The 27,808-nt window shown below is 36.3% G+C and overlaps 1 protein-coding gene across 2 annotated transcripts; it reads left to right on the top strand.

Annotated features, from left to right (window-relative positions):
* The first annotated feature begins 1 nt into the window (after position 1).
* On the top strand, positions 2 to 27,808 carry LOC122685595 (amine sulfotransferase-like). Of its 2 annotated transcripts, XM_043890503.1 has the most exons (8): positions 15 to 65; positions 715 to 790; positions 3,408 to 3,558; positions 5,614 to 5,822; positions 15,277 to 15,403; positions 16,267 to 16,361; positions 22,539 to 22,725; positions 27,489 to 27,808. In XM_043890503.1, the coding sequence occupies exons 3-8, from the start codon at positions 3,417 to 3,419 to the stop codon at positions 27,608 to 27,610; spliced, it is 882 nt and encodes a 293-aa protein (XP_043746438.1). In that variant the 5' UTR covers positions 15 to 65; positions 715 to 790; positions 3,408 to 3,416; the 3' UTR covers positions 27,611 to 27,808. The 2 variants fall into 2 exon arrangements, with proteins under 2 accessions (XP_043746439.1, XP_043746438.1); XM_043890504.1 differs by lacking the exon at positions 715 to 790 and having other exon boundaries at positions 2 to 65.

Raw genomic sequence — 27,808 nt, 5'->3', positions numbered from 1 at the left:
GTCAATCCCTAACACCCCTAAGGCTGTATCAGAGGGAATCCTGCTTCATCAGTTCACCTCTAACAGTGAGTAGTAACAGGGAAGACTTAGGCTCTTTCAAGCCTTACCCTCTTTTCAGGACACAAACACATTTAATTTTTTCTCCTCAGTTTTCTGGGTATTTTCCCCTCTCCTTTTATTTTAAACTTCAGTGCAAGAATAAGGAGAAACAAGATGTCCTTTCTCTCTACTCTCACTTTTTCCTATATTCATCATGAAGGTATATACAAGTCTTGCCAATGCTGAGTTCCTGTATGAATCCACCCCATAACCAACTCTTCTCTTGCATCTGTGACAAACAACTCATGATTTTCTCTTAAAGCTGTGCAAAACAGACTGAACTATTAATAGCAAAGAAGTGGTATTCAGAAGGTTTGTGTGGACTGCCTGATATGCTTTCAACTTTTCTTAGCATTCAGTGCCTGGAATCTGTGTTTTCTAAGTGGTTGTTTGGGGCATTGTGGGGTGTCAGGTGGTTTGTGATATTGACTCATTATCATCTTTGCTTGCATTTCAACTATAGTTTCTATTTGTGAACTTCTGCATTTGTCCATGTTATACAGAAAAAATGCTGCCACACCACACTCCACAGTATGAATTCTCCAAGGTTTTTCATGGAAACTTTGTGATGCCATGTCAAAATAGCTCTACAGATATTGAAACCATTCTTTGCAGGTTATCATCTATTCTGTTCTTGGTCCTCAATAGCTGAGGTTCTGTGGACTGCAACTTGAGTGAGAACTACTAGCAGGTTGGTAAAACTCTAACTGAATCTTCAATTGAGAGGTAAATTGTTGCTGTTGTTTACTTACCAAGGCTTGTCCCACTCTTTTGTGACCCCATGGACTATAATGCACCAGGCTTCTCTTTCTATGGGATTTCCCAGGCAAGAATGCTGGAGTGGGTTGCCATTTCTTCTCCAGGTGATCTTCCCCACCCATTGTTTGAACAAACATCTCCTGCACTGCAGAACAGCATGCCCCAAAGGCTTCTCTGAAAGTTGAGATAAAACATCAATTGAAACAAAGATAGTGAATTAACATTATTTTGATTGTCATTTTTGGAAAGGCTAGTTTGTTAAAATGCAGATTTCCAAGTCACACTCCCCAGAAATTCTGATTCTGCCAGTCTGAAATAGGGCCTACAATATGAAAGCTTGTCCAGACTCCCAGGTGATTCTAATACTCTTCCTTAGAAAACTAAGCCTAACTTTTATCTCCCTTTAATGATAAGGCGGTCTTTCTCAGGTGGTTCAGTGTAAAGAATCTGCATGCAATGCAGGAGATGCAGGTTCAATCCCTGGGTTGGGAATATCCCTTGGAGAAGAAAATGGCCACACACTCCAGAATCCTTGCCTGAAAAACCTCATAGACAGAGGAGCCTGGCAGACTATAGTCCATTGGGTCACAAAAGAGTCAGATACCACTTAGTGACTAAACAACAACAGCAGTGATCAAATGAGTTTGATTGTCTGAACGGATTAAATGTTTCTTTGTGATTAAGTGATATTTGCAAAATTTTTAACAAATTCATTTTCTTGGTGTGCACAGAAATTTTTAAAAAGTACATAACTGAAATATATGCTGGCTCTAAATATAATATTATTAGAACTTCTTGGATTCCCTCATCTATTTAACAATTAGGAATAGATTTCTTCCTAATAAAGGGCCACTGGACAAGGGCCCTGTCCTTTCCTCACCCAGACCCATCAGCAAATCTTACTGTCTGACAAAAATAATTATTAATAGTAAAGTCTTAGATATGGATTTAAAAATAGAATAGATTTCTCTTTTGGAGCTAATGAAGAAATGTTTGGCAGGTATGATTTTTGAAGATGCATCTTTAGACTGCTTCCAATTTTTGCCATTTTCTTTTTTAGACTTATTTCAGAATTCTGATTCAAAAAGCAAAACAAAACTTCTGTTGGAAAATACAATAATTACCAAATAGTATCTTGCAACTATATGAAGGAATATTTCCAATGTAAATCCAATTGGTATTTCTCCCACAGAACATATACCACAATTCATTTGAAAGAGCATATCAGATCCAAGAACCTCAAAAGCTTCTTTCAGGCATAGCAGATTCTTCATGTTCCAGAAGAAAAAGAGAAGTTAAAAGTACATTCATTAAAGAAATGTCTACTTCGAAAACAATGAAAAGCATGTAAAGTGTAAACATATAAGATCATAGGAAACTGTATGATAAAATGTTTAAGACCATGGACTCTGTTGCCAAATTGTCTGGCATCAAATTGAAAGGTTGTTGCTGAGCTGTGAAAGACGCTGGGATTCTTGGCCTCCAGAGGAGAATTCAATCCGGGGCCAGCGACAAAGTTTGATTGTTCAGAACTTTTGTGTAATAATGTTTTATTAAAGTATAAAAGAGATAGAGAAAGCTTCTGACACAGACATCAGAAGGGGGCAGAAAGAGTGCCCCCCTGCTAGTCTTTAGCAGTATGTTTTATAGCTATTAGCAGTCAGCTAATTAAAAAAAGGAAGCGTCTCAAAACTCAGAGAATAGCACCAGGTCCCTCACCCACAACATGCATTCTGAGATAACATTGGCACAGTGTGAGTTGTCCTGGACCATAAAATGATTGCCATGAATCTTGAAGAAAGGCAGGTATCCAAGCAAATACAGTCTCATTAACATGGCTTAAGAGAACATTTGCTTGAGTAAAATATACTGGTTTGTCAAAGTCAGTTCTGAGTCTTAGGCAAGAACTGACTTGAAGACAGAGTCTAGGATAAATAGATAGTTCATTAACATAGCTTAAGATAAACATTTCCGTAAGAAAAATGCATTGGTTAGCTCAAGGTTTGAGAAAAGTTAAGTTCAGATGGAACCAGGTGTCCTCCTTATGTCAACACAGAATTTTAAAAGAAATCTCTTTTTAAAAGAAACTCCTTTTTGAATTTGGATAGAGAAGGGGGAAATATCTAACACTTGTAGTTTGTTTCCTCCTGCTGCTTAAGAGAGAGATTAAAAATGTCTGACACTTGCAGCCTATTTCCTCCATTTGGAGACCCTGGCCTTTCTGCCTGTTGCCCTCTCAACATCTTGCAGCTCTGGTAACTGGGCCACCTTGAGCCATTTGCTGATTTACTCACCTGTATGTTTGAAATCATGATAATATTGCCTTCAAGGCAAGCACTTTAACTTAGTATCTTCCTTACCCCATCTTTAACACAGTGGTAATAACAATATCTCTAGAAACAAAGGGTTCCTCTGAAATTAAATGATATACTGTATGTAAGCTGGTTTCTCTGGTAAACAAGTTGATCCATATTGAAAATTCAGGAAGTCTTATTCATTATTGTAAATACTAAGAATTTTAATTGCATTCTATCTGTTTTTACTTGTAGGTGATAATTATGGGTGATGAAGACACATATTTATTGAAATTTAAAGGCTATAATTTTGAACGTTCTTTGGTTGATATTGACTTTCTAGAAAATCTAGATGACTTTGAAATTAGAGATGATGATGTCTTCATCGTTACATACCCCAAATCTGGTAAGTCTGAGGAGTGGCCACCTGTTTCATTCTTCACTCTGGTTTGGTAATACATGTGGACAGATGTACTCTTATCCAGACTTTGACAGTAGCCCAGTCAACAATTAGGTAACCATTTAGGATCAGAAGAAAAGTTAAACAAATCTCATATCTCTATCTTATAAGGTCATTTGAAATGCTTATATTGTCATCTCTGTTAGCACATATGAAAAAACCAAATAGGAAGTCAATAGGAGATACTTAGTAAATGCTGCCCTTGGTCTGAGAATGAAAAATATACATTAAAAAAGAAAAAAAAAGCAGGATTTTTGTTAGGAGCGTATCTCAGTCAGAACTAATTCACGATTTCGAAGTTCTCTAATTGTTTTGTACTTCCATATAATAAGAAACCCCAGTAACTCAGATGGTAAAGAATCTGCTTGCAATGCAGGATACCTGGGTTCAGTCCCTGGGTTGGGTAAATTCTTTGGAGAAGGAAATGGCAACCTACTCCAGTATTCTTGTATGGAGAATTCCATCAACAGAGGAGCCAGGTGGGCTATAGTCCAGAGGGTCACAAAGAGTTGGACACAGTTGAGCAACTAACACTTTCCATATAACAAGAAAATAAATTTCTCTAGGACAAATTGTCCTCAACATGAAATTTTTACAACTTATTTTTTTTATATATATATTGGGCTTCCCTGATAGCTTAGATGGTACAGAATCTCCCTCAATGTAGGAGACCCAGGTTTGATTCTGGGGGTGGCAAGATCCCCTACAGAAAGGAATGACTACCCACTCCAGTATTCTTGCCTGGAGGATTCCATAGACAGAGGAGCCTAGTGGGCTACAGTCCATGGGGTCCTAAAGAGTCAGACACAATTTTTCATATCAGACAATTTTTTATATTACACTGTTTAGAACATAAGATGACCGGGGCCACTGAAACAATGTTGTATGAAGTGAATAATGTTCTCAAAGACACATTGGAATCTAAGTCAATGGAAATAAAAGCATTCCTGATTTTTATGAAAATACTCCAACTCTTCCCTTTACCGTCTACTTTGAAATTCATGACCTTGTTTACTTCCCTGAAATAGTAATACATCCATTTACTCCTGGTTTCTTCCACTCTGCACAACTATTAACACCTCTGATTGGTGATTATTTTTCCTCCCTTAGTTATCAGTGGCATCTCAGTTTGCCTAGCTTTAGTTCAAACACTGAAGTCTATATCTAGTTTTTCCTTTATCGTTAATTTTTCCCCAAGTATTTTGTCAAGAAATAATAAGTAAGCAAAAAAAAAGTGAAAGAGGTCTTGAGCTCTTAGTTTGTCTATTCTTTTAAATGACAAAGCTTCTATATGGAAGACAGCAAAAGAGATAGATATAAAGAACAGACTCTTTGGCTCTGTGGGAGAAGGCGAGGGTGGGATGCTTTGAGAGAATAGCATTGAAACATGTATATTACCATATGTGAAATAGATGACCAGTCCAAGTTCAATGCATGAAACGAGCACTCAAATCGGGTGCCCTGGGACAACCCTAAGGAGTAGGATGGGGAGGGAGGTGGGAGAGGGGGCTCAGGATGGGGGACACATGGACACGCATGGCTGACTCATGTCAATGTATGGCAAAAACCACTACAATATTGTAAAGTAATTAGCCTCCAATTAGAATAAATATATTAATTTTTTAAAAAAGATAAGAGACTAAGGAAAGGGAAACAGAGTTAGTCAGAGAAAATTTTGGAAACAGACTTTACTTGAAGTAGGGGAAACAGAAAGAGCCAAAGGATGAATCTGTTTCACTACTATTAGTTTCACTGCTATTACGGAATCAGAACCCCCACAGCTCTTCAGAGTGAAAAAGGAAGTAAAAGCCCTTGATATCATCTCTAATAATTTTAATGTAAAACACAAACAAACAGAAAACTTGGACGAGTTCACTGACATCTTTAGGGTGGTAAAAAGAAAGAAAAAGCTCCAAATAAATTTGAGATGGGTGGCATTATTATTGACATTTATTGTTCAAAATTAATTCAAGGTTGAAAACAAGATATATATTTTTACAGGTACCATCTGGACTCAGCAGATATTAAGCTTGATTTACTATGAGGGACATCGTAACAGAACTGAAACTGTGGAAACAATTGATAGAAGCCCCTTCTTGGAATACAATCTACACAAAATAGACTATGAGAAGAGACCATCCCCTCGCCTATTTACCTCGCACCTCCCATACTATTTAGCACCAAAAGGTCTCAAGAACAAAAAAGCTAAAGTAAGTCACACAAATAGCTCATGAACCTTTTGAACAAACAAAAATAGTTTCTTTACATAATGTCCTCCCAAACCCACTCATTCACATTCCTTCTAATATGATGATTACCATCTTTTTGATATTGTTCTTAGTTGCTCAGTCCTGTCTGACTCTTCACAACCCCATGGACTGTATTCCATCAGATTCTTCTGTCCATGGGGATTCTCCAGGCAAGAATACTGGAGTGAGTGGGTTGCCATGCTCTCCTCCAGAGGATCTTCCCAATCCAGAGATTGAACCCAGGTCTCCCATGTTGCAGGTGGATTCTTTAGAGTCTGAACCAACAGGGAAGCCCATGAATGCTGGAGAAGCCTATCCCTTCTCCAGGGGACTTTTCTGACCCAGGAATCAAACCAGGGTCTCCTGCACTGCAGGTGGATTCTTTACCACCTGACCTACCAGGGAAGACCTGGTACCTGCTACACCCCACCAAATAAAAATATTACTTAACACATTAAAGCTGTATTTGAAATTGTAACTATATACATGGATTGGGATCTCACACACATTGTGTGCTGTGTAATTACAAAACATAGCAAAAATTATTTTGCCATCACATAAAATTCTATTGTCTTTAACAATTTAGTAGGATTTTATTCTATGACTATATATACAATATGTATGATTGTGAATTGATGAACAGGTTAAGTTTTAGAAAATGTCTGTACCGTATTGCAATAAGCAGTCTTGTAGATCTTCACACTTTTTTTGTTCTGATGGAGTGTTTCCCTAAAAGTGAAAATTTCAGCTTTAGATGCCCAAATTTTTAAATGTTGGTAGGTATTATCTACTTGCCTTATAAAATCTATCACTGACACTTCATCAAATAGCATATAAGAATGTTTTTTTCTTTACACACTCACCAAAGAATGAAATTATAAATCTTTGCTAATGTGTTAGGTAAGAACGATCTTATTCTTGAGTAACTGTAGTCCTTTTTTTAAAAATAAATTTGAGCCCCTTTCTGTTTATTTCTAGGCCTTGAAATATCCTTCATATCCTTTGCCTATCTTTCTTAAAATTTGTCTTTATTTACTGTTTGCTTGAAGCATTTATATGGGGTAAAAATTGTTCTACTTAAGAGTTTACCTTTTAAACTTGTTGAATGATTTTAATTTCATGTAACCAACTAACAGTCTTTCCTTCATAGTATCTTGCTGTTGAGTTTTGTTAATAAACACTTCCCAGCCAGAAAGATTGTGCAAATACTTTCCAGTTTTCCTCTCTGTTTTTATTTTTTATATTTAATTATAAATTATATTGGATATCACAGGTGATTTAAAATATGCTTATTGCATAATAATTGCAATGGGATTGGCCAATTGATCCAATATGCTTTTAGCATTTAGTCTTTCCCTACTGTTTTCAAGTCTACATTTTGATATACTATTTCTATATTTCCATCTTCTGATTATTCATTCTTCATTCCCAAAATTAATAGATATATTTAACATGTGCCCATTCTTCACTGTTTTTTTTTTTTTCAAACAGATATCATTCTATCATTTTTTTTTTAAATTTTTTTATTAGTTGGAGGCTAATTACTTCACAACATTTCAGTGGGTTTTGTCATACATTGATATGAATCAGCCATAGATTTACACTTATTCCCCATCCCGATACCCCCTCCCACCTCCCTCTCCACCCGATTCCTCTGGGTCTTCCCAGTGCACCAGGCCGGAGCACTTGTCTCATGCATCCCACCTGGGCTGGTGATCTGTTTCACCATAGATAGTATACATGCTGTTCTTTTGAAACATCCCACCCTCACCTTCTCCCACAGAGTTCAAAAGTCTGTTCTGTATTTCTGTGTCTCTTTTCCTGTTTTGCATATAGGGTTATCGTTACCATCTTTCTAAATTCCATATATATGTGTTAGTATGCTGTAATGTTCTTTATCTTTCTGGCTTACTTCACTCTGTATAAGGGGCTCCAGTTTCATCCATCTCATTAGGACTGGTTCAAATGAATTCTTTTTGACGGCTGAGTAAAATTCCATGGTGTATATGTACCACAGCTTCCTTATCCATTCATCTGCTGATGGGCATCTAGGTTGCTTCCATGTCCTGGCTATTATAAACAGTGCTGCGATGAACATTGGGGTGCATGTGTCTCTTTCAGATCTGGTTTCCTCAGTGTGTATGCCCAGAAGTGGTATTGCTGGGTCATATGACAGTTCTATTTCCAGTTTTTTAAGGAATCTCCACACTGTTTTCCATAGTGGCTGTACTAGTTTGCATTCCCACCAACAGTGTAAGAGGGTTCCCTTTTCTCCACAGCCTCTCCAGCATTTATTGCTTGTAGACTTTTGGATAGCAGCCATCCTGACTGGTGTGTAATGGTACCTCATTGTGGTTTTGATTTGCATTTCTCTAATAATGAGTGATGTTGAGCACCTTTTCATGTGTTTGTTAGCCATCTGTATGTCTTCTTTGGAGAAATGTCTGTTTAGTTCTTTGGCCCACTTTTTGATTGGGTCATTTATTTTTCTGGAATTGAGCTGCAGGAGTTGCTTGTATATTTTTGAGATTAATCCTTTGTCTGTTTCTTCATTTGCTATTATTTTCTCCCAATCTGACGGCTGTCTTTTCACCTTACTTATAGTTTCTTTTGTAGTGCAAAAGCTTTTAAGTTTCATTAGATCCCATTTGTTTAGTTTTGCTTTTATTTCCAATATTCTGGGAGGTGGGTCATAGAGGATCTTGCTGTGATTTATGTCGGAGAGTGTTTTGCCTATGTTCTCCTCTAGGAGTTTTATAGTTTCTGGTCTTACATTTAGATCTTTAATCCATTTTGAGTTTATTTTTGTGTATGGTGTTAGAAAGTGTTCTAGTTTCATTCTTTTGCAAGTGGTTGACCAGTTTTCCCAGCACCACTTGTTAAAGAGGTTGTCTTTTTTCCATTGTATATCCTTGCCTCCTTTGTCAAAGATAAGGTGTCCATAGGTTCGTGGATTTATCTCTGGGCTTTCTATTCTGTTCCATTGGTCTATATTTCTGTCTTTGTGCCAGTACCACACTGTCTTGATGACTGTGGCTTTGTAGTAGAGTCTGAAGTCAGGCAGGTTGATTCCTCCAGTTCCATTCTTCTTTTTCAAGATTACTTTGGCTATTCGAGGTTTTTTGTATTTCCATACAGATTGTGAAATTCTTTGGTCTAGTTCTGTGAAAAATACCGTTGGTAGCTTGATAGGGATTGCATTGAATCTATAGATTGCTTTGGGTAGAATAGCCATTTTGACAATATTGATTCTTCCAATCCATGAACACGGTATGTTTCTCCATCTGTTTGTGTCCTCTTTGATTTCTTTCATCAGTGTTTTATAGTTTTCTATGTATAGGTCTTTTGTTTCTTTAGGTAGATATACTCCTAAGTATTTTATTCTTTTTGTTGCAATGGTGAATGGTATTGTTTCCTTAATTTCTCTTTCTGTTTTTTCATTGTTAGTATATAGGAATGCAAGGGATTTCTGTGTGTTAATTTTATATCCTGCAACTTTACTATATTCATTGATTAGTTCTAGTAATTTTCTCGTAGAGTCTTTAGGGTTTTCTATATAGAAGATCATGTCATCTGCAAACAGTGAGAGTTTCACTTCTTCTTTTCCTATCTGGATTCCTTTTACTTCTTTTTCTGCTCTGATTGCTGTGGCCAAAACTTCCAACACTATGTTGAACAGTAGTGGTGAGAGTGGGCACCCTTGTCTTGTTCCTGATTTCAGGGGAAATGCTTTCAATTTTTCACCATTGAGGGTGATGCTTGCTGTGGGTTTGTCATATATAGCTTTTATTATGTTGAGGTATGTTCCTTCTATTCCTGCTTTTTGGAGAGTTTTAATCATAAATGAGTGTTGAATTTTGTCAAAGGCTTTCTCTGCATCTATTGAGATAATCATATGGTTTTTATCTTTCAATTTGTTAATGTGGTGTATTACATTGATTGATTTGCGGATATTGAAGAATCCTTGCATTCCTGGGATAAAGCCCACTTGATCGTGGTGTATGATTTTTTTAATATGTTGTTGGATTCTGTTTGCTAGAATTTTGTTAAGGATTTTTGCATCTATGTTCATCAGTGATATTGGCCTGTAGTTTTCTTTTTTTGTGGCATCTTTGTCAGGTTTTGGAATTAGGGTGATGGTGGCCTCATAGAATGAGTTTGGAAGTTTACCTTCTTCTGCAATTTTCTGGAAGAGTTTGAGTAAGGTAGGTGTTAGCTCTTCTCTAAATTCATTCTTCACTGTTTTGAATGATGTAACTGATAAGGACAATCCCATGAAGTATATTCTTTAATACGTTAATTTCCCAATAATATTTAGATACTGATTAGCATTAATAAAATAAGATTAAGTCTGAGAAAACCATTATCATTGCTCTTTTCCAACAACTGCTGTTTTCCATCCAGCAATATTCTATTGCTCTTTATTTATCAGATGTCTGGGCTTCTCAGGCAGCTCAATGGTAGAGAATCTGCCAGCGAAATAGCAGATGAGGGTTATATACCTGGGTTGGGAAGATCCCCTGGAAAAGGAAATGACAAACCTCTCCAGTATTCTTGCCTGGAGAATCCCCATGGACAGAGAAGCCTGGCAGGCTGCAGTCCCTCGGATCACAAAAGTGCTGGACATGACTAGGCAACTAAACAAAAACATTTCTGTCCACCACGAGTGTTGTAATGCTCTTTGTATACTTCCTACATTTTTTTCCCCTGGATTACCAGTTTTTGGTTTAAATTTTACATATGTAATTAATTGGTTTTCATTATTGCCTTCTCTATTTAGCTATTACTGTTATAAAGTAAATGATACTGATCTTGTTACACTATTATATTTGGCTCCACAAATCTCTTCATTTGTTCTATTAATTTTCCCTATATTCTCTGAAATACATTTTATTTTAAAATCATAATATATTCTATGTTTCTCTGCTTTTCAATATTTGCACCTCCTTCTTTTCTGTTTCAGGACTTAAAAATCTGTAGAAGAAAAATAGCATATTGAGATGATGAGAAATATTATGTCCTTGACTGACATTTTTTAGTGTACTTTTCTTGACTTTGTTTTCTGTTGCAATGATTTTGAGGTACACAATGCTGAGAAATACTTTCCCCCCCTTTCTCAGTACTCTTGAAATTTGAATTTTGTTCTTCAAACAGTTCTAATCACTTAAAAGTCCTTTTTTGGCACCCTATAAGTACAACATTCCCTCTTTCCCACCTTTAAACTAAAGCAAAAAGAAATTGGTTAGATATTTATGAATTTATTTCTGAGATAAATCTACATTTTTATATTATTGTATTTTATTAACATTCTGCTAGAAGAGTTTTATTTATTTTTTCAGGAAATTTTTTCTGTAATTATTTTTAAAATAGACAATTTTCTATGATATTGAAAGATATTTGATTTTAATATCACTGTAAGTCAGTTTGTAAGACAAATTTTGAAGCTTTTAAAATTTGGTTAGTTTTTCAAGTATTTTAAAATTACAAATAAGAAGAATATTTTGAAGATTTAATTAAATTCCACTACAATATGTCTCATACTCATAGCTCTATAGTTCTAAAACATTTTCCCTTTTTCAGTTTAATTTATTTATTTACCTTTCCCTAAATCATTAGTATAATTTTACTTTCAAAATAAATTATCATCCTTTCATCTATATTTCAAAACTTGGAAAAAACTGCAGCATATACTTTCATAAACTAATGAATATTTATCTAATTCTATGGTTACATCTTATCATTCATTAGTAACAGTGAAAATTTTTAGGTTCTTTCCTTTGTACATTTTTCAGTCTATGGACATTTTCTTATTATATATATATATTTTTTGCTGCAAAGAAAGAACTAAAATTTTTAAACATAATTTAATATTCTCCACTTCATTGATTTTTGCTTTGATTTTAACTTTTTCTCATATTTTGTTTGAAAATATTTTTGTCATGTGGTATCCAATATTTATTTGTTAAATATGGACATTTTAAAATGATGAATATCGATTTCAGCATTGCTATGGGTATAATGTTGTTAGCATCAAAGTAACCTATCTTTTCATTTTTATTTTCTCATTGGTTCAAATTATTCTGAAGAATTTTTATTTTCAAATAAAATGTTTATAAATATTTATAAAACTAAAATTGTTTTTCAGTGTTGATAATTAATATTATGGAAGAGTAATTATGGAATCAGGTAATGGTATAGTAAGAATTCTAAGTTTTGAAATTCATTAAGAAGTTTTATGGCCAATTACATGTAGATCAATTTTTCAATACATTCCATGACTACATGAGAAAATAATGTATATTCTCTGCTTCGGGCACCAGAAATTGAAAGTGTTAGTCATTCAGCTGTGTCCAACTCTTTGTGGCCTCATGGACTGTAGCGTGCCAGGCTCCTCTGTTCCTGGAATTCTCCAGGCACGAATACTAGAATGGGTAGCCATTCCTTGTCCAGGGGATCTTCCTGGCCTAGGGATCAAACCCAGGTATCTTGCCTTGCAGGCAGATTCTTTATCATCTGAACTACCTTGGGATACTAACACAAACATATAAAATAAATTTTTCTAAATAATTTTATAAATTTTTTATGTTAATCCTTTATGCTTATGTCTGAAGATAAGTGTGTAAATTTTCATGATTGTTACTAAATTGAAATCTTTACAGAGTTTCTAGACATTGTGCTATTAACATTTTTCTATTAATGCAGTATACAGATTCCTATTCTATTGGTCATTAGAACCAATTTTTTTATCATCCTATTAAAATATTTGGCTTTAAATTCTACTTAGCTATACATTATCAATTGTTTTCCCTTTCCCTGAGGATTTGACATGTGTCTTTTCTTGTTCTTTATTTTCAATATTATTTTTGACTGCTGTATAATTTTGTATGTTATGTAAGTAATTCTATGAGACCCACACTCTTCCTTCATTGAATACTTAGGTTATTCCATTATTCTGTTATTAGAACTTGCCATGTTACATTACATTCTTGAGCATGTCCTGTGGTGCACGTCAGCATGAGCTTCCCTAAGCACCCAAGAATAGAATTGCAAAGCCACAAAGGACAAAAATATTCAACTTCATAAAATGATGCTATTTTTCTCAAACAAAGTTATTGCAGCATAAACAGTGAAAACTACAAAATATGAGTTTTTATTTTTCTTTTAGTATTTTTTTTCTATTGGATTTCCTAATTTTATCAATTTGGTGATTATAAGATGCTATCTAAAATTGATCTTAATTTCCATTTATTTAATCAATAATGAAATTAAGCGGGTTTTGAAAAGTTTATTGCCCACAGTTATTTCTTATTCAGTGAAATTATTATAATTTTTGTCAGGTTTTTTATGTTACCTTTTTCATAGAGATTTGTATACATATCTTTTGTTTTATTTTGTTGTTGTTGTTGTTATTCAGTCTATAAGTCATGTCCGACTCTGTGGGACCCCATGAACTGCAGCATGCCAGGCTTCTCTGTCCTATACTATCTCCTGGAGGTTACTCAAACTCATGTCCATTGAGTCAGTGATGCTGGCCAATCATCTTCTCCTCTGTCGCCTCCTTCCTCTTTTGCCTTGAATCTTTCTCAGTATCGGGGTCTTTCACAATGAGTAGGCTCTTTGCATCAAGTGGCCAACATATTGTACCTTCAGCTTCAGCATCAGTGCTTCTGATGAGTTCAGAGTTTATTTCCTCTAGAATTGATTGGCTTGATCTCCTTGCAGTCCAAGGGACTCTCAAGGGTCTTCTCCGGCACCACAATTGGAAAGCATCAATTCTTTGGTGCTCAGCCTTCTTTATGGTCCAACTCTCCCATCCATACATGACTACTGGGAAAAACACAGCTTTGACTATAAGGACCTTTGTCAGCAACGTGAACTCTCTGCTTTCTACACTGTCTAGGTTTGTCACAGCTTTCTTTCCAAGGAGCAAGCATATTTTAATTTCATGGCTGCAGACACCATCCACAGTGATTCTGGAGCCCAAGAAAATAAGATCTGTCACTGTTTGCACTTCTTCCCCGCTATTTGCTGTGAAGTGATGGTACTAGATGTCATGATTTTAGTTTTTGAATGTTGAGTTTTAAGCTAGCATTTTCACTCTCCTCTTTCACCCTCATCAAGAAGGCTCTTTAGTTCCTCTTTGCTTGCTGCCATTAGAGTGGTATCATCTGCATATTTGAAGTTGTTGATATTTCTCCCAGCAATCTTGATTCCAGTTTGTGATTCATCCAGCCTGGCATTTTGTATGATGTACTCTGCATAGAGGGCTTCCTAGGTAGCGCTAGTGGTAAAGAACCCACCTGCCAATGCAGGAGACATAAGAAGAGTGGGTTCGATCCCTGAGTCGGGACGATCCCCTGGAGGAGGGCTCACAACCCACTCCAGTATTCTTGCCTGGAGAATCCCATGAACAGAGGAGTCTGGTGAGCTACAGTCCATGGGTTGCAGTGAGACAGACATGACTGAAGTGACTTAGCACACAAGCACTCTGCATAGAGGTTAAATAAGCAGGGTAACAACACACAGCCTTGATGTACTGCTTTTCAATTTTGAACAATCTATCGTTCCATGTATGGTTCTCTGCCTTTTCTGAATCCAGCTTGTACATCTGGAAGTTCTTGGTTCACATACTGCTGAACCCTAATTGCAGGATTTTGAGCATTACCTTGGTAGCATGTGAAATGAATGCAATTGTATGACAGTTTGAACATAATTCTAGATACTAATCTGTTATTGGTATCTGTGCTGCACTTATATTTTCTTGCTTTTTGTAAAGCTTTGGTACATTTTGATGAACAGCATTCTTATTTTAATTGAGTCTGATTGATCCATTTTTATGTATTTCTGTATGGGAATATTTTCCTGTTTGAAAAATAGTTTCTTTACACAAGGTCAGTAATACGTTCTTTATCTTTTTAGATTCTAAAAATTTGCTTTCAAAGTTAAATCGTTTATCCTTTGGTAAATATGTTTCTATACATTGTGTGAAGTAGAAATCCATTTTTTAAACATGCATTATTATTTACCCAACATCATCTGTTAGGTAGATTTTCCTTTTCTCACTGATCTCCAATGCTACCTTGTCTGTATATCAAATATCACTTAATGCTCACAGAGGGTAAATGGAACATCTTTTACAGATGGTAATTTGCAAACTTAATCAACCTTACAATAAATAATTTCAGTTTTAGAAATTAGTCCTATATGCTCACACAAGTGAAAATTCATAAGAATTAAGATTTTATTGCCATGATCCTTTTGATAGAAAAAACCTTGAGAACAAGTTAATTTCTGTCAGTAGTAGCCTGGATAAAATAAATTACTTTGCATTCACATAATGAAATACTAAGTAGGTATTAAAAAATCTGTAAAGATAACCCAGAATTGTTCAAATTCTTCATTATTCCCTCTGCAGATAATTTACGTCTACAGGAACCCCAAGGATGTTTTGACCTCATATTTTCATTTTTCTAATTTGGTGATTAAATTAGAAGCTTCAAATAGCATAGGACATTTCATGGAAAAGTTTCTAGATGGAAAAGGTAACTATGAATTTATTTATCAATCAACATGTTTATGAGGCCACGTTGTCATTTAGCCAAATTCTCAAACCAAGAGAACATATTTAGTGAGAAGAGAAGGCTAATCATAATATGCTCAATATACACAAGTGGTTGGTATTGGATATCTACTTGCCACCCTATAGGTTTTTTTTTTTTTTAACTAGGACCACCTAAACTGAGAATTGTCAAGACTATACAGTGTATAAGAGAAACTTTGACCAGGGAATAATAGAACCAGAAAAGGTCATTCCAGATCCAAAGCTCATTCCAGAGTAGCTAATCTAGATGTTGTTTTGTGCTCTGTGATGGTCCTGGGGTAGACCTTATCTGGCAGCTGTGGGATTCTCATTCCAGCACTGAGAAAGACTGATGCAAGCGATTTGTGGAATGTGGGAACCGGGATTTCTCACATTAGAAGTTTATATTCATGTGCTGGTTTGTAGGTAAATAAAGTTGTTATCCACAGATCTTTAAATCGACAATAATAGGAGAAATAAAAATGTATGTTTTCAGGTGAAGGAGGAAGAAGAAGGAAGGGAGTGATGTTAACAGAATCTTAGTTCTTAAACTAATCTTAATTCTTACCTAAGAATTTAGTTCTTCAAGATTCTTTTCTCTGCATTGCTGCTTTCCTACAAACATAGAATAACTTGCAAAAGCAGTTTTCTATTAAAATGGTGCAACTGTTTCCCACAACTCCACTTTTTAAAAGATAGCATAGATGTCCTGTGGTTTGGAGCTTGGTTTGACTTTTGAGGATTCTTGAACAGAAAAGACAGACTATAGCTTGTTATGTAATAAGTGTGACATCTTTACCTGCTAACTTATTAATTTTCCCACAGTGGTAGGAAGCCTTTGGTTTGATCACATCAGAGGCTGGTATGAGCATAGACATGACTTCAATATCCTGTTCATGATGTATGAGGAGATGAAGAAGGTAAGAGAAGAAAGTTATTCTTAAATTCTTTCTTAGAAATTCCTTCTTAAGGTTTCAATGAACCACGTTCTCCTACTTATCTTTGTGTGGTTGACTTAAAAAATGCACTATGAAAAAGCTGTGAGTTAAGTTTTATTTGGGGCAAAATGAGGGCTGCAGCCCAGAAGACAGCACCTCAGACAGCTCTTAGAAACTGCTCCAAAGACTCAGGAGGGAAGGTTGGTATATGTGTGATTTTGGTGAAGGGGGATACATGCAATCGAGCACATGTTTTCCCAGAAGGTTTCTTCTAGTCTTGTGGAGCTTTTTCTATCCACTGGAACAGTCGTCGTCATGCAGGATTTTTAGTGCTTTTCTAGATATGAGAAGATATAAGAACTGGGCTCATAAAATCAGCTCCTGAAAATATCTAACTACCTGAAGACCTATCCTGCCAGTTTTCCCCCGAGCACAGAGTGCCTCATTTCTGGTCTCCAACTGAACTCTTTTCAGGGGGTGTTGAAGGTCAGCAGCTGCAGCAGCTCATGATTTAATCCTTGTAGAAGTAGATGGCAAGTGTCAATTTGTAGTTGACAGTATCTAACTACTTTTCAGGGTTACTTTTTTCTTGGAGGGGAGGGGTTTAATTTTCTGCAGCTCATTCATTACTGGCCTTCAATGCTCTCTTCTCACTGTACCCGCTCCTCATTTTTGATTCCTCTTCATATAACCATCTGTCACAATAAAGGCATACTCAACTGTGTAGAGCACTCATACTTTAAAATAGAGAAAGGGCAGTAGGCACCACAGAGGTGAAGAGCTACCAAAACAGGGCTAATTAACTGAGGTGAATGTGTGCTCTGTGATGCAAGCGCTTCCTGTTTTGTTTTTTAAGAAAACTTTGAAACCAGCTTTCCTGCATAATCTCATAATGTTTATTCTTTGTCATTCAATTAAAGGTGTCTTAAAATATTGCAAAAACCAAACAGAAAATGTTTAAGTTCACTATTTTGTAATCTGTGATTGATATGTTCATTCACTAAGACATCATTTCTTCACTCATTTCATCAAAAATTATTGAATGCCTAAAATGTGACAGACAGTAAATTATGAGAAAAAGAGAAGTGAACCTTTTATTTGCACAGTTTGTCATTTAACAGGAAAGACAGGTATTCCCAAGCAAATATAAATAATTAAAAACTATGATAAGTAATATTAAGAAAAACCGCTGATTTCATATAAGTATATAGAAGAGGATCTGGTATCATCAAAGGTGATAGGCAGTGTTTTCTGAAAAAAAGTAACCTGAAAACTGCAAGCTAATAAATATGTATTAACAAAAAAGAGAGGTGGAAAAAGGAAGCCAGAGAAAGAGAATGTGCAAATTTTCTGACGCATTAAAGTGGATGAAAAATGAAGGAAGAAGAACAGGCAAAGTGAAAGTATTAAAAGATTAAGAGAGGTCAGTAAGAGTCAAGCTGCTTAAAGACTGTAATAAATGATGGTGATTTCTTTCACCTTAAAGGCAGTAAGAAGTCTTTTAAAAATCACAAGAAGGAGCGTTATGTAGTGCAATTAATATTTTTAGAATATCATTCCCTTTTGTGGATTGAAAAAGATGGTAGTGAATACAGGCAAATTAGTTAGATACTAGCGTGATAACCCACTGAACACCAGCAACGCTTTGGGTTAGAATGGTCACTCTGAGACTGGAGAAACTGCGGAGTTTTAACACATGTGTTTACAGTCAAAAGGAAAGGGATTATATACAGGAAAAAAGAAAAAGGGAGAAATATTAAGATGCTTTCTATATTCTGGCTCATATACCTGTGTTGACAATGATGTAATTCATTTACTGTTTAAGGAACACCGAAGCAGGGTAAAGCTAAGAGAAGATTGTGAGATTTGTTTTAACATATGGAGTTTAAGATGATTTAGAAGTATCCAAGAAGATATTTGAAAATTAGGGGAACATACAGGTCTACATTTCAAAGAGGTTTGCTCTAAAATTATCAATGATATTAATTTGGACATCACTATATAGACTACAGTTGAAACCATGATTATGCTTAAAATTGAGAGTGAAGAGGAAAAGGTCAGAAAAAGAGGAGGAAAAGAGAAACAAAGAAAGAGAGTGTATGGGAGAAAAACAAGGGGGACGAATACTATTTCTGAGAGAATTTAAAACATAACTTTTGGGTAGAAAAGGTGAGCCCACGAAGGACACTGAAAAGAAACTCTCAGAGAGGAAGGGAGAAAAAAGTTGTGTGTGCTGACAGAAGCCAAGCAGGTGTGTCAAGAAACCTTTTTAAGGCTTTTTAACCTGTCAGGGCTGAGAAGTCAAGTGAAAATGAAAGTTTAAAATATCCATCAAATCTAATTACATGAAGTATAGAGTGCAGTAGAGTAAACTGGGTTGGAGGGGTTGGGGTGAAATTGATGAATCCCAGATGTATAACACTGGCACAGACACATGTATTAATATATTGCAACTGTCTTCTATATACCTATTTTTATAGCTAATATTTGAACTTCCAAAAAATCCTGCCCCCAGTAGAATTATCATCTCCCAACAGAAGTTGCCTGTTCTCTCATGAAATATACGTTATCTCGTGATCAAAGTCAGAAACTAGCCTTCATGCTTGATATCTCCTTCTCCCTTGCCTCTTAATTTCACTAGTTAATGTCTGAATTCTGTCTCTGATTCCTTTGTGGAAAACGCAAACATACCAACCTATATTGCCCCTTCCATGGTCCAGATCACCATTATCTTTGCTTAGCTTCTATAGCAACTCATCTAACTGATTTGTCTACTTGCAATTCTCAGCCCATCTCCATTTATTCTCTATTCTTCAACCTGTGTTATCATCTTAAAATGCAAATGTGTTCCCTTCCTTATGTTTATATTTGAGCTGTTCCATGAGAATGTGATCACAAAAATATATTCATAAACAACAGATTTTGCTGAAAATGTGGATATAGAAGACACGGAGTAAGCTACGCAAAATCCTGGAGTATTTGTCTGTTCTGTCATCAGTATACTGTCACCAGGTATCAATTTTATCTTACCTTCCACCAAGCTGCCCATTGTTCATATATTTTTGGTCTAGTTTTTTCATCAGCCTTTCAAACAAATATTTTTTTCACCATATCTTGGGGAGAAACTCTTAACTTTCTCTCTTCAGGAAAATAGAATTTGGTCAACTCAAGTTTCTGCCTTAAAGCCGTTTCTAAAACAGAATCCCTATGTAGCTCAGTACCATCAATATTGATGTAGATTTTGAGGTCTTCTTTGTCTACTACTTCCCTTGAATATTTTTTGATAATTTGAGCTAATACAATTTATGCCTATTCTTTGATTGGAATTGACAAGTCCATATAGATGATCACAAAGCACTTTGAAGATTTCTCACAGAGTGAAGGTGGTATTCTTAACTATATAGTGTCTATACAACTGTAGAAAATGTTGAAACATTTTCTAGATACTCGTGAAGTGTATCGAAGTATGTAGTTTAAATGAAGGCAGAAGTAGCTATGTTGTTTGGAGATTCATAACTAAATTATAAAATTATAAGCAAAATCAAAGAAGTAGTTATATAAATAAGGATAGTGGTTATTTGGGGGCAGTAACTGCTATCCTTATTTATATAACTACTTCTTTTCTGCCCCTACTCCCATATCACTGTCACTCTATTCTTCTGCCTATAATATGTGAGTAAACTTAATCACCAAGGTCTTCATTTCTATTCATGAATTGGGATCTACTAATTTATTCATATAGCAAAATATATCAGAATTGCCTTTCTTTTGAAGGGTGAATGATATTTCATTGCATCTATGTATTTTGTTTGTACATTCATCCATTGACAGACACATGGATGACTTCCACTTCCTGGCAATTGTAAATAATGCAATAATGCTATTACCATGAGTGTACATATCTGATCCTCATCTTCATTTCTTTGCATGTATGCCCACAAGTGGACTTGTTGGATATGGACTTTAATTTTTTGAGGACTTTGAAAGAGTAGTAAACTTTGAAAGAGGAAGTCTAATGCCTTTATATGTGATATTCTCATTCAAGACTCTATTGGATATCTAATGCCCCTTGAGATTCCATTTGAATTTTACAATGAATTTTTTAATGTGTAAAAATATCATGGGATATTGATAGGGATTGCACTGAATCTGTGGATCACTTTTGGTGGTATTAACATCTTGACATTATTAAATTTTCCAGTTCATGACCATGAGATGTTGTTCTAGTCAACTTTCTAAAATATTTTCCAGAACACAAATATTTCATCACATTGATTAAGCTTATTCCTAGTATCTTATCAGTTTTGAAACAATTGAAATTAGAATTATTTTGCTATAATTTAGCCTTTTGGAGAAGGAAATGGCAACCCACCCCAGTATTATTGCCTGGAAAATCCCATGGACGGAGGAGCCTGGTAGGCTACAGTTCATGGGGTTGCAAAGAGTCGGACTGAGCAACTTCACTTTCACTTTTAGCCTTTGGATTGTTCATTGTTAGTGTATAGAAATATGAGTTTTGCATGTTGGCTTTGTATCCTGCAACTTTGCTCAAATTGTTTATTAGTTCTAGCAAGGTTTTGTGTGTGTGTGTGTGTAGAATCTTTAGGATTTTTCTAGGTATGAAATCATGTTCCTGTGAACAATTTTCCTTTCCAATTTAGATGCCTTTTATTAATATTTGTTTATTTTTTCCTAATTGTTCTGGCTAGGACTTCCAGTACTATGTTGAAAAGTGGGGAGAAGTGTTGAAGTGGACAGAACAGGAATCTTTGCCTTGTTCCTGATTTTAGTAGAAAATCTTTGAGTCTTTCACCATTAAGTGTGATGTTATCAGTAGGTACTTTATATAGAGCTTTTTCTTGTTGAGATAGTTTCCTTTAATTCTTCATTTGTTGAGTGTTTTTGAATCATGAAAACATGTTGGATATTGTCAAATGCTATTTTTGCAATAAGTGATGTGATCATGTGGTCTTTCCCTTCATTCTGTTTATGTGATATTACACTAAAGAATTTTCTTAGTTTGAACTACCTTGCATGCCAGGAGTAAATCCAATTTTATTATGGTTTTTAATCTTTTCAATATGTTGTTGAATTTGTTATTAATTTGTTGAGGAATTTTGCACCCTATGTTTCATAAGTGTTTTTGGTCTTTAGCTTTTTCTTACACCGTTTTTCTGGCTTTTGTACCAAAGTAATTCTTGCTTAAATGAATGCTTTTGGAAATCTTTCATACTCTTCAATTTTTTGGAAGAATATGAAGAGAATTGGTGTTAATACTTTGTTAAATATTTGGTAGAAGTCACCAGGAAAGCCATCAAAATGGGTTTTTCTTTGTATTCAGTTAGTTGCTTTATTCATTCCCTTATGAATTATGGACTCCCGGGGGCTTCCCAGATGGTGACAGCAATAGAGAATCTCCCTGCCAATGTAAGAGAAGCAAGATATGCGATTTTGATCCCTGCGTCAGGAAGATCCCCTGAAGTAGGTAATGGCAACCCACTCTGCTATTCTTGTCTGGAAAATCCCCTGAACAGAGGAGCTGGTGGGTTGCAATCCATGGGGGTGCAAAGAGCTGGACATGACTGAGAGGCTGAGCACACACACCACAAACACAGAGAGAATGTTCTGACCTGATAACACACTGCAGAACTTGGTCGTTTCTGAAATACATGCATGTGTGCACGCCGTCACTTCAGTCGTGTTGGACTCTTTGCAACCCTCTGGGCTATAGCCCACCAGGCTCCTCTGTCTGTGGGGTTCTCCAGACAAGAATACCTGAGTGGGTTGCCATGCCCTCCTCCAGGGGATCTTCCCCACCCAGGGATTGAACCCCTGTCTCACACGTCTCCTGCACTGGCAGGCAGGTTCTTTACCACTAGTTTCACCTGGGGAGCCCTCTGAAGTGTATATAATAAGTCTCAAAGTGTTGCTTGAATGAGTGACTGAAGTTGAGCTCTCCTTAGAAAATCAAATGATAGGAAACTCTAACAAAGCTGACAACATCACTCAGTTTAAAAGATTGAATGTTACAGATCTTAGCCAAACTTTGGACTTGGAAAAAGCCCAAGCACTCTCAGTTTTCTAAAATGTGGTAAAGATGGTGGGCTATAACTCAGGTGTTCCTTATAGAATGAACAGTGTCTCATACGATTCTTTCAGGATCTCAGAAGTTCTGTGCTGAAAATCAGCAGTTTTCTTGAGAAAGAACTGAGTGAAGAGGATCTGGATGCTGTTGTGAATCAGGCTACATTTCAGAACATGAAGCTTGATCCTCAAGCTAATTATGATAGTATTCTGAAAAATGAAGTCGGGACGAGAATAAACGAGGGACACTTCCTGCGCAAAGGTGGGTTAAGTGGGTAATAGAAGCAAAAGTGTTGAGACTTGTCTTGAGTCCTTGGCTGCTAGATTAAGTTAGAAGTGGCCTGCAACATGTCTCTCCAAGAATCACCACTGAAGCCAAACAGAGAATCAATGATCCTAACTAAGATGAACCTGAAAATTATCCCAGGAAACAGAACAGAACTTCAGTACCTGACTAATAAATATTAGGTTCCTTCTTTCTAGACCATATGACCCTATTTTTTAAAATTTGTTTAAAAGTCTTACCGAAAGGCAAAAGATATGTGTCCGGGAGAGCTCCAATTCTTGGTTTACCTTATTGCTCTTTAGAACATTCTAGACAGAAGGTTACTATGTATTTTGTTTGGAGAAGGATTTTTATATCATTACTTTTCCCTCAAGTTCATTATTCTTCATTGTAAAAAGTGGATTAATACCTCATTAACCCAATCTGCTATGAATTCTATCATCCAACAATATGAATAAATTTTTTTTATGCTCCATTAAGTTGCCTAGGGTTGCCAAGAATAAATATATTTTCTCCTGATACTCCTTAATTTCAATTTTTTCATCTTTTTAATGTACATTATTCTAAAGCATAATTTGCACTTATCTACATCACTAGACTCATATTTTATCCTAATATATTCATTACAGCACTAAGACAATAGACTGATTAAATTTTAATTATGTAAAGATCTTATTAAAATTACCATGGATACCAACATTTTAAAAAGTCATTGCTTCCTCTTTGTCCCATTTATTATCAGTTTTCACTTCTCATTGCTCACCTAGATCTGATATAAAGCATTTCTCATGCCCATGTAACTAACTTACTGCCAAATGACCATAATATTTACAAAATAAATTCTGATAACTAAAGATGCCAGTTTATTCATCTTTATTACATAATTGAATTAGTGTTGGTTTCAAACTTCTATCAAGTGAAACTTTTGTATTAATGACAGCCCTTGGCACCCTCTTTTCCTTGAATTTATGACTTGAAAATCTATTTGTAATGGTTCCTCTTTCCATGGGATGCTCCAGGCAAAAATACTAGAGTGGCTTGCCATGCCCTCCTCCAGGGGATCTTGCTGACCCAGGGATCAAACCCCAGTCTCTGTGTCTCCTACACTGGCAGGCGGGGTACAGTTTATTTACAATATTATATTAGTTTCAGTTGTACAGCACAGTTCAGTTCAGTTGCTCAGTTGTGTCTGACTCTTTGTGACCCACAGACTGCCCACGCCAGGCTTTCCTGTCCATCAACAACTCCTGGAGTTTACTCAGACCCCCTGTCCATTGAGTCAGTGATGCCATCCAATCATCTCATTCTCTGCTATCCCCTTCTCCTCCTGCCTTCATCTTTCCCAGCATCAGGGTCTTTTGTAATGAGTTGGTTCTTCGCATCAGGTGGCCAAAGTATTGAAGTTTCAGCTTCAACATCAGTTCTTCCAATGAATATTCAGGACTGATTTCCTCTAGGATGGACTGGATAGATCTCTGTGCCATCCAAGGGACTCTCAAGAGTCTTCTCCAACACCACAGTTCAAAAGCATCAATTCTTTGTCTCTCAGCTTTCTTTATAGTCCAACTAGATGGACCTTTGTTGGCAAAGTAATGTCTCTGCTTTTTAAAATGCTGTCTAGGCTGGTCATAACTTTTCTTCCAAGGAGAAAGTATCTTAATTTTATGGTTGCACGCACGACCTGAAGTGATTTTGGAGCCCAAAAAAATAAAGTCTGACACTGTTTCCACTGTTTCCCCATCTATTTGCCATGAAGTGATGGGACCAGATGCCATGATCTTAGTTTTCTGAATGTTGAGTTTGAAGCCAACTTTTTCACTCTTCTCTTTCACCCTCAAGAGGCTCTTTAGTTCTTCTTTGCTATCTGCCATAAGGGTTGTGTCATCTGCGTATCTGAGGTTATTGATATTTCTCCCAGCAATCTTGATTCCAGCTTGTGCTTCCTCCAGCCCAGAATTCCCGCATGATATACTCTGCATATAAGTTAAATAAGCAGAGTGACAGTATACAGCCTTGATATACTTCTTCCCAATTTGAAACCAGTCTGTTGTTCCATGTCTAGTTCTAATTGCTGCTTCCTGACTCACATACAGATTTCTCAAGAGACAGGTCAGTTGGTCTGGTATTCTCATCTCTTTTAAGATTTTCCAGTTTGTTGTGATCCACATAGTAAAAGGCTTTGGCATAGTCAATAAAACAGAAGTACATGTTTTTCTGGAACTCTCTTACTTTTTTGGTGATGCAACGGATTTTGGCAATTTGATCTCTGGTTCCTCTCCTTTTCTAAATCCAGCTTGAACATTTGGAAGTTCATAGTTCACATACTGTTGAAGTCTAGCTTGGAGAATTTTGAGCATTACTTTACTAGCGTGTGAGATGAATGCAATTCTGTGGTAGGTTGAGCATTCTTTGGCATTGCCTTTCTTTGGGATTAGAATAAAAACTGACCATTTCCAGTCCTGTGGCCACTGCTGAGTTTTCCCAGTTTGCTGGCCTATTGAGTGCAGCACTTTCACAGCACCATCTTTTAGGATTTGAAATAGCTCAACTGGAATTCCATCATCTCCACTAGCTTTGTTCACAGTGATGTTTCCTAAGGCCCACTTGACTTCACATTCTAGGATGTCTGGCTCTAGGTGAGTGATCACACCATTGTGATTACCTGGATCATGAAGATAGTTTTTGTCTTGTTCTTCTGTGTATTCTTGCCACCTCTTCTTAATATCTTCTGCTTCTGTTAGGTCCATACCAGTTGTGTCCTTCATCGATCCCATCTTTGCATGAAATATTCCCTTGATATCTCTAATTTTCTTGAAGAGATCTCTAGTGTTTCCTATTCTATTGTTTTCGTCTCTTTCTCTGTATTGATCACTGAGGGAGAAGGCTTTCTTATCTCTCCTTGCTATTCTATGGAACTCTGCATTTTCAAATAGGTATATCTGTCCTTTTCTCCTTTGCCTTTCGCATCTCTTTTTCACAGCTATTTGTAAGGCCTCCTCAGACAGCCATTTTGCTTTTTTGCATTTCTTTTTCTTGGGGATGGTCTTGATTCCTGTCTCCTGTACAAGTCACGAACCTCCATCCATAGTTCTTCAGGCACTCTGTCTATCAGATCTAATCTCTTGAATCTCTTTGTCCCTTCCACTATATAACACAAGGGATTTTATTTAGGTCATACCTGAATCATCTAGTGGTTTTCCCTACTTTCCTCAATTTTAGTCTGAATTTGGCAATAAGGAGTTCATGATCTGAGCCAGAGTCAGCTCCCGGTCTTGTTTTTGCTGACTGTATAAAGCTCCTCCATCTTTGACTGCAAAAATATAATCAATCTGATTTCAGTGTCGACCATCTGCTGATGTCCATGTGTAGAGTCTTCTCTTCTGTTGTTGGAAGAGGGTGTTTGCCATGACCAGTGTGTTCTCTCGGCAAAACTCTATTAGCTTTTGCTCTGCTTCATTATGTACTCCAAGGCCAAATTTGCCTGTTACTCCAGGTATTTCTTGACTTCCTACTTTTTACATTCCAGTCCCCTATAATGCAAAAGACATCTTATTTTGGGTGTTAGTTCTAGAAGGTCTTGTAAGTCTTCATAGAACCGTTCAGCTTCAGCTTCTTTAGCATTACTGGTCAGGGCATAGACTTGGATTACTGTGATATTGAATGGTTTGCATTGGAAATAAACAGAGATCATTCTGTTGTTTTTGAGATTGTATCCAAGTACTGCATTTCAGACTCTTTTTCTGACTATGATGGCTACTCAATCATACATGTACAGCACAGTGATTCACAATTTTTGGAGGTTATACTCCATTATAAATTATTGCAAGGTAATTGCTATAATTCCCTGTGCCATACAATGTATCCTTGTTGTTTATCTACTTTATGCTGGAATCCTGGGGCCCAGAGTTCTCCAGCCTCTCTAACTGTCCCAATGGTTTTCCAACCAGCCCATCTGAGACGCCCAGATCATGTCTCAATCTGTTCACTCCCCCGTATCTTCTCACGTGATCTCCCTTTTCCTCTGAGTCTCTCCCAAGGGTCAGAGGTCCTGACCTCATCACCCTTCTTCCCTTCATCCATGTGCTACATGTGTACCTTTCTGATAGTCCTGGTTTTCCAGGAGCCTGACTGCCTGTTTCTAGGTAGAATTCTTTCTGTGAGAAAGAATCAGTGAGAAGCAATGTTTCAATGAGAATTCTTCCACACGAAGGTGGATTTTTGATATGTTCTCGGGGAGAGGTGAAGTTCAACTCTTTTTGCTCACCATCTTGATCTCTCTTCTACTTAAAAATCTTTGGGTCTCTCTCTTTTTTTTTTTCTGCAACTTTAAAGATGAAGAAAATACTTACTTTGAAGGGTATCATTAAGAACTACATTATGTGATATAATAGATGTGGTTTGCCAAGTATGGTGTGTGGAACTTTGTAAGATACATTTAAATATTCTAATCTCTTTGCATATTTAGCTTTATTTTTCCTTCTTAAGAAAGTTCTATATTACTGGTAGTGGATAATGAAAGTATAAGATAAGGAAGTGGATTATAGCTCTATTTTCTGTGTTACCGTGTCTTAAGTGTGTTTTTAGCTCAGCCATGTATAAGAAAAAGTGAGGCATCAAATTCCATGGAAAACAAATAGATATTTATCTCCTTGTGAAGATAATAAAGTGGATTGAAGGAAGCTTTTGCCCCAACAGTACTACCTCCTCACCCAGGGCTGTCCATGTGTTTGTCCCACCAGGTACCATTGGAGACTGGAAACATAACTTGACAGTGGAGCAAAATGAACGATTTGACAGAATATTCCAAAGGAAGATGAAAGATTTTCCCTTGAAGTTCATCTGGGAAATAGATGAGGAGTAGGATCAGTGCAAAGTACAATAATATTGTAAAAATCTAACAACTGGAAAGCATATTTTAATATACACATTAATTTGTGCTTCTCATACAAATGTTAATTATAGAACTTTCTTAATTAACAAAATAAGTAAACTGCTTAGATTCATTTCCATGCCTTAATGAAACTTTGCGATTTCATTCATTAAAATGATTTGGATAATC

Source organism: Cervus elaphus, chromosome 28 (genome assembly GCF_910594005.1).
Source record: "Cervus elaphus chromosome 28, mCerEla1.1, whole genome shotgun sequence".
NCBI classification, from domain to species: Eukaryota; Metazoa; Chordata; class Mammalia; order Artiodactyla; family Cervidae; genus Cervus; species Cervus elaphus.
The sequence above is the reverse complement of the archived record's forward strand: the minus strand, read 5'-3'. Positions and strand labels throughout refer to the sequence as shown.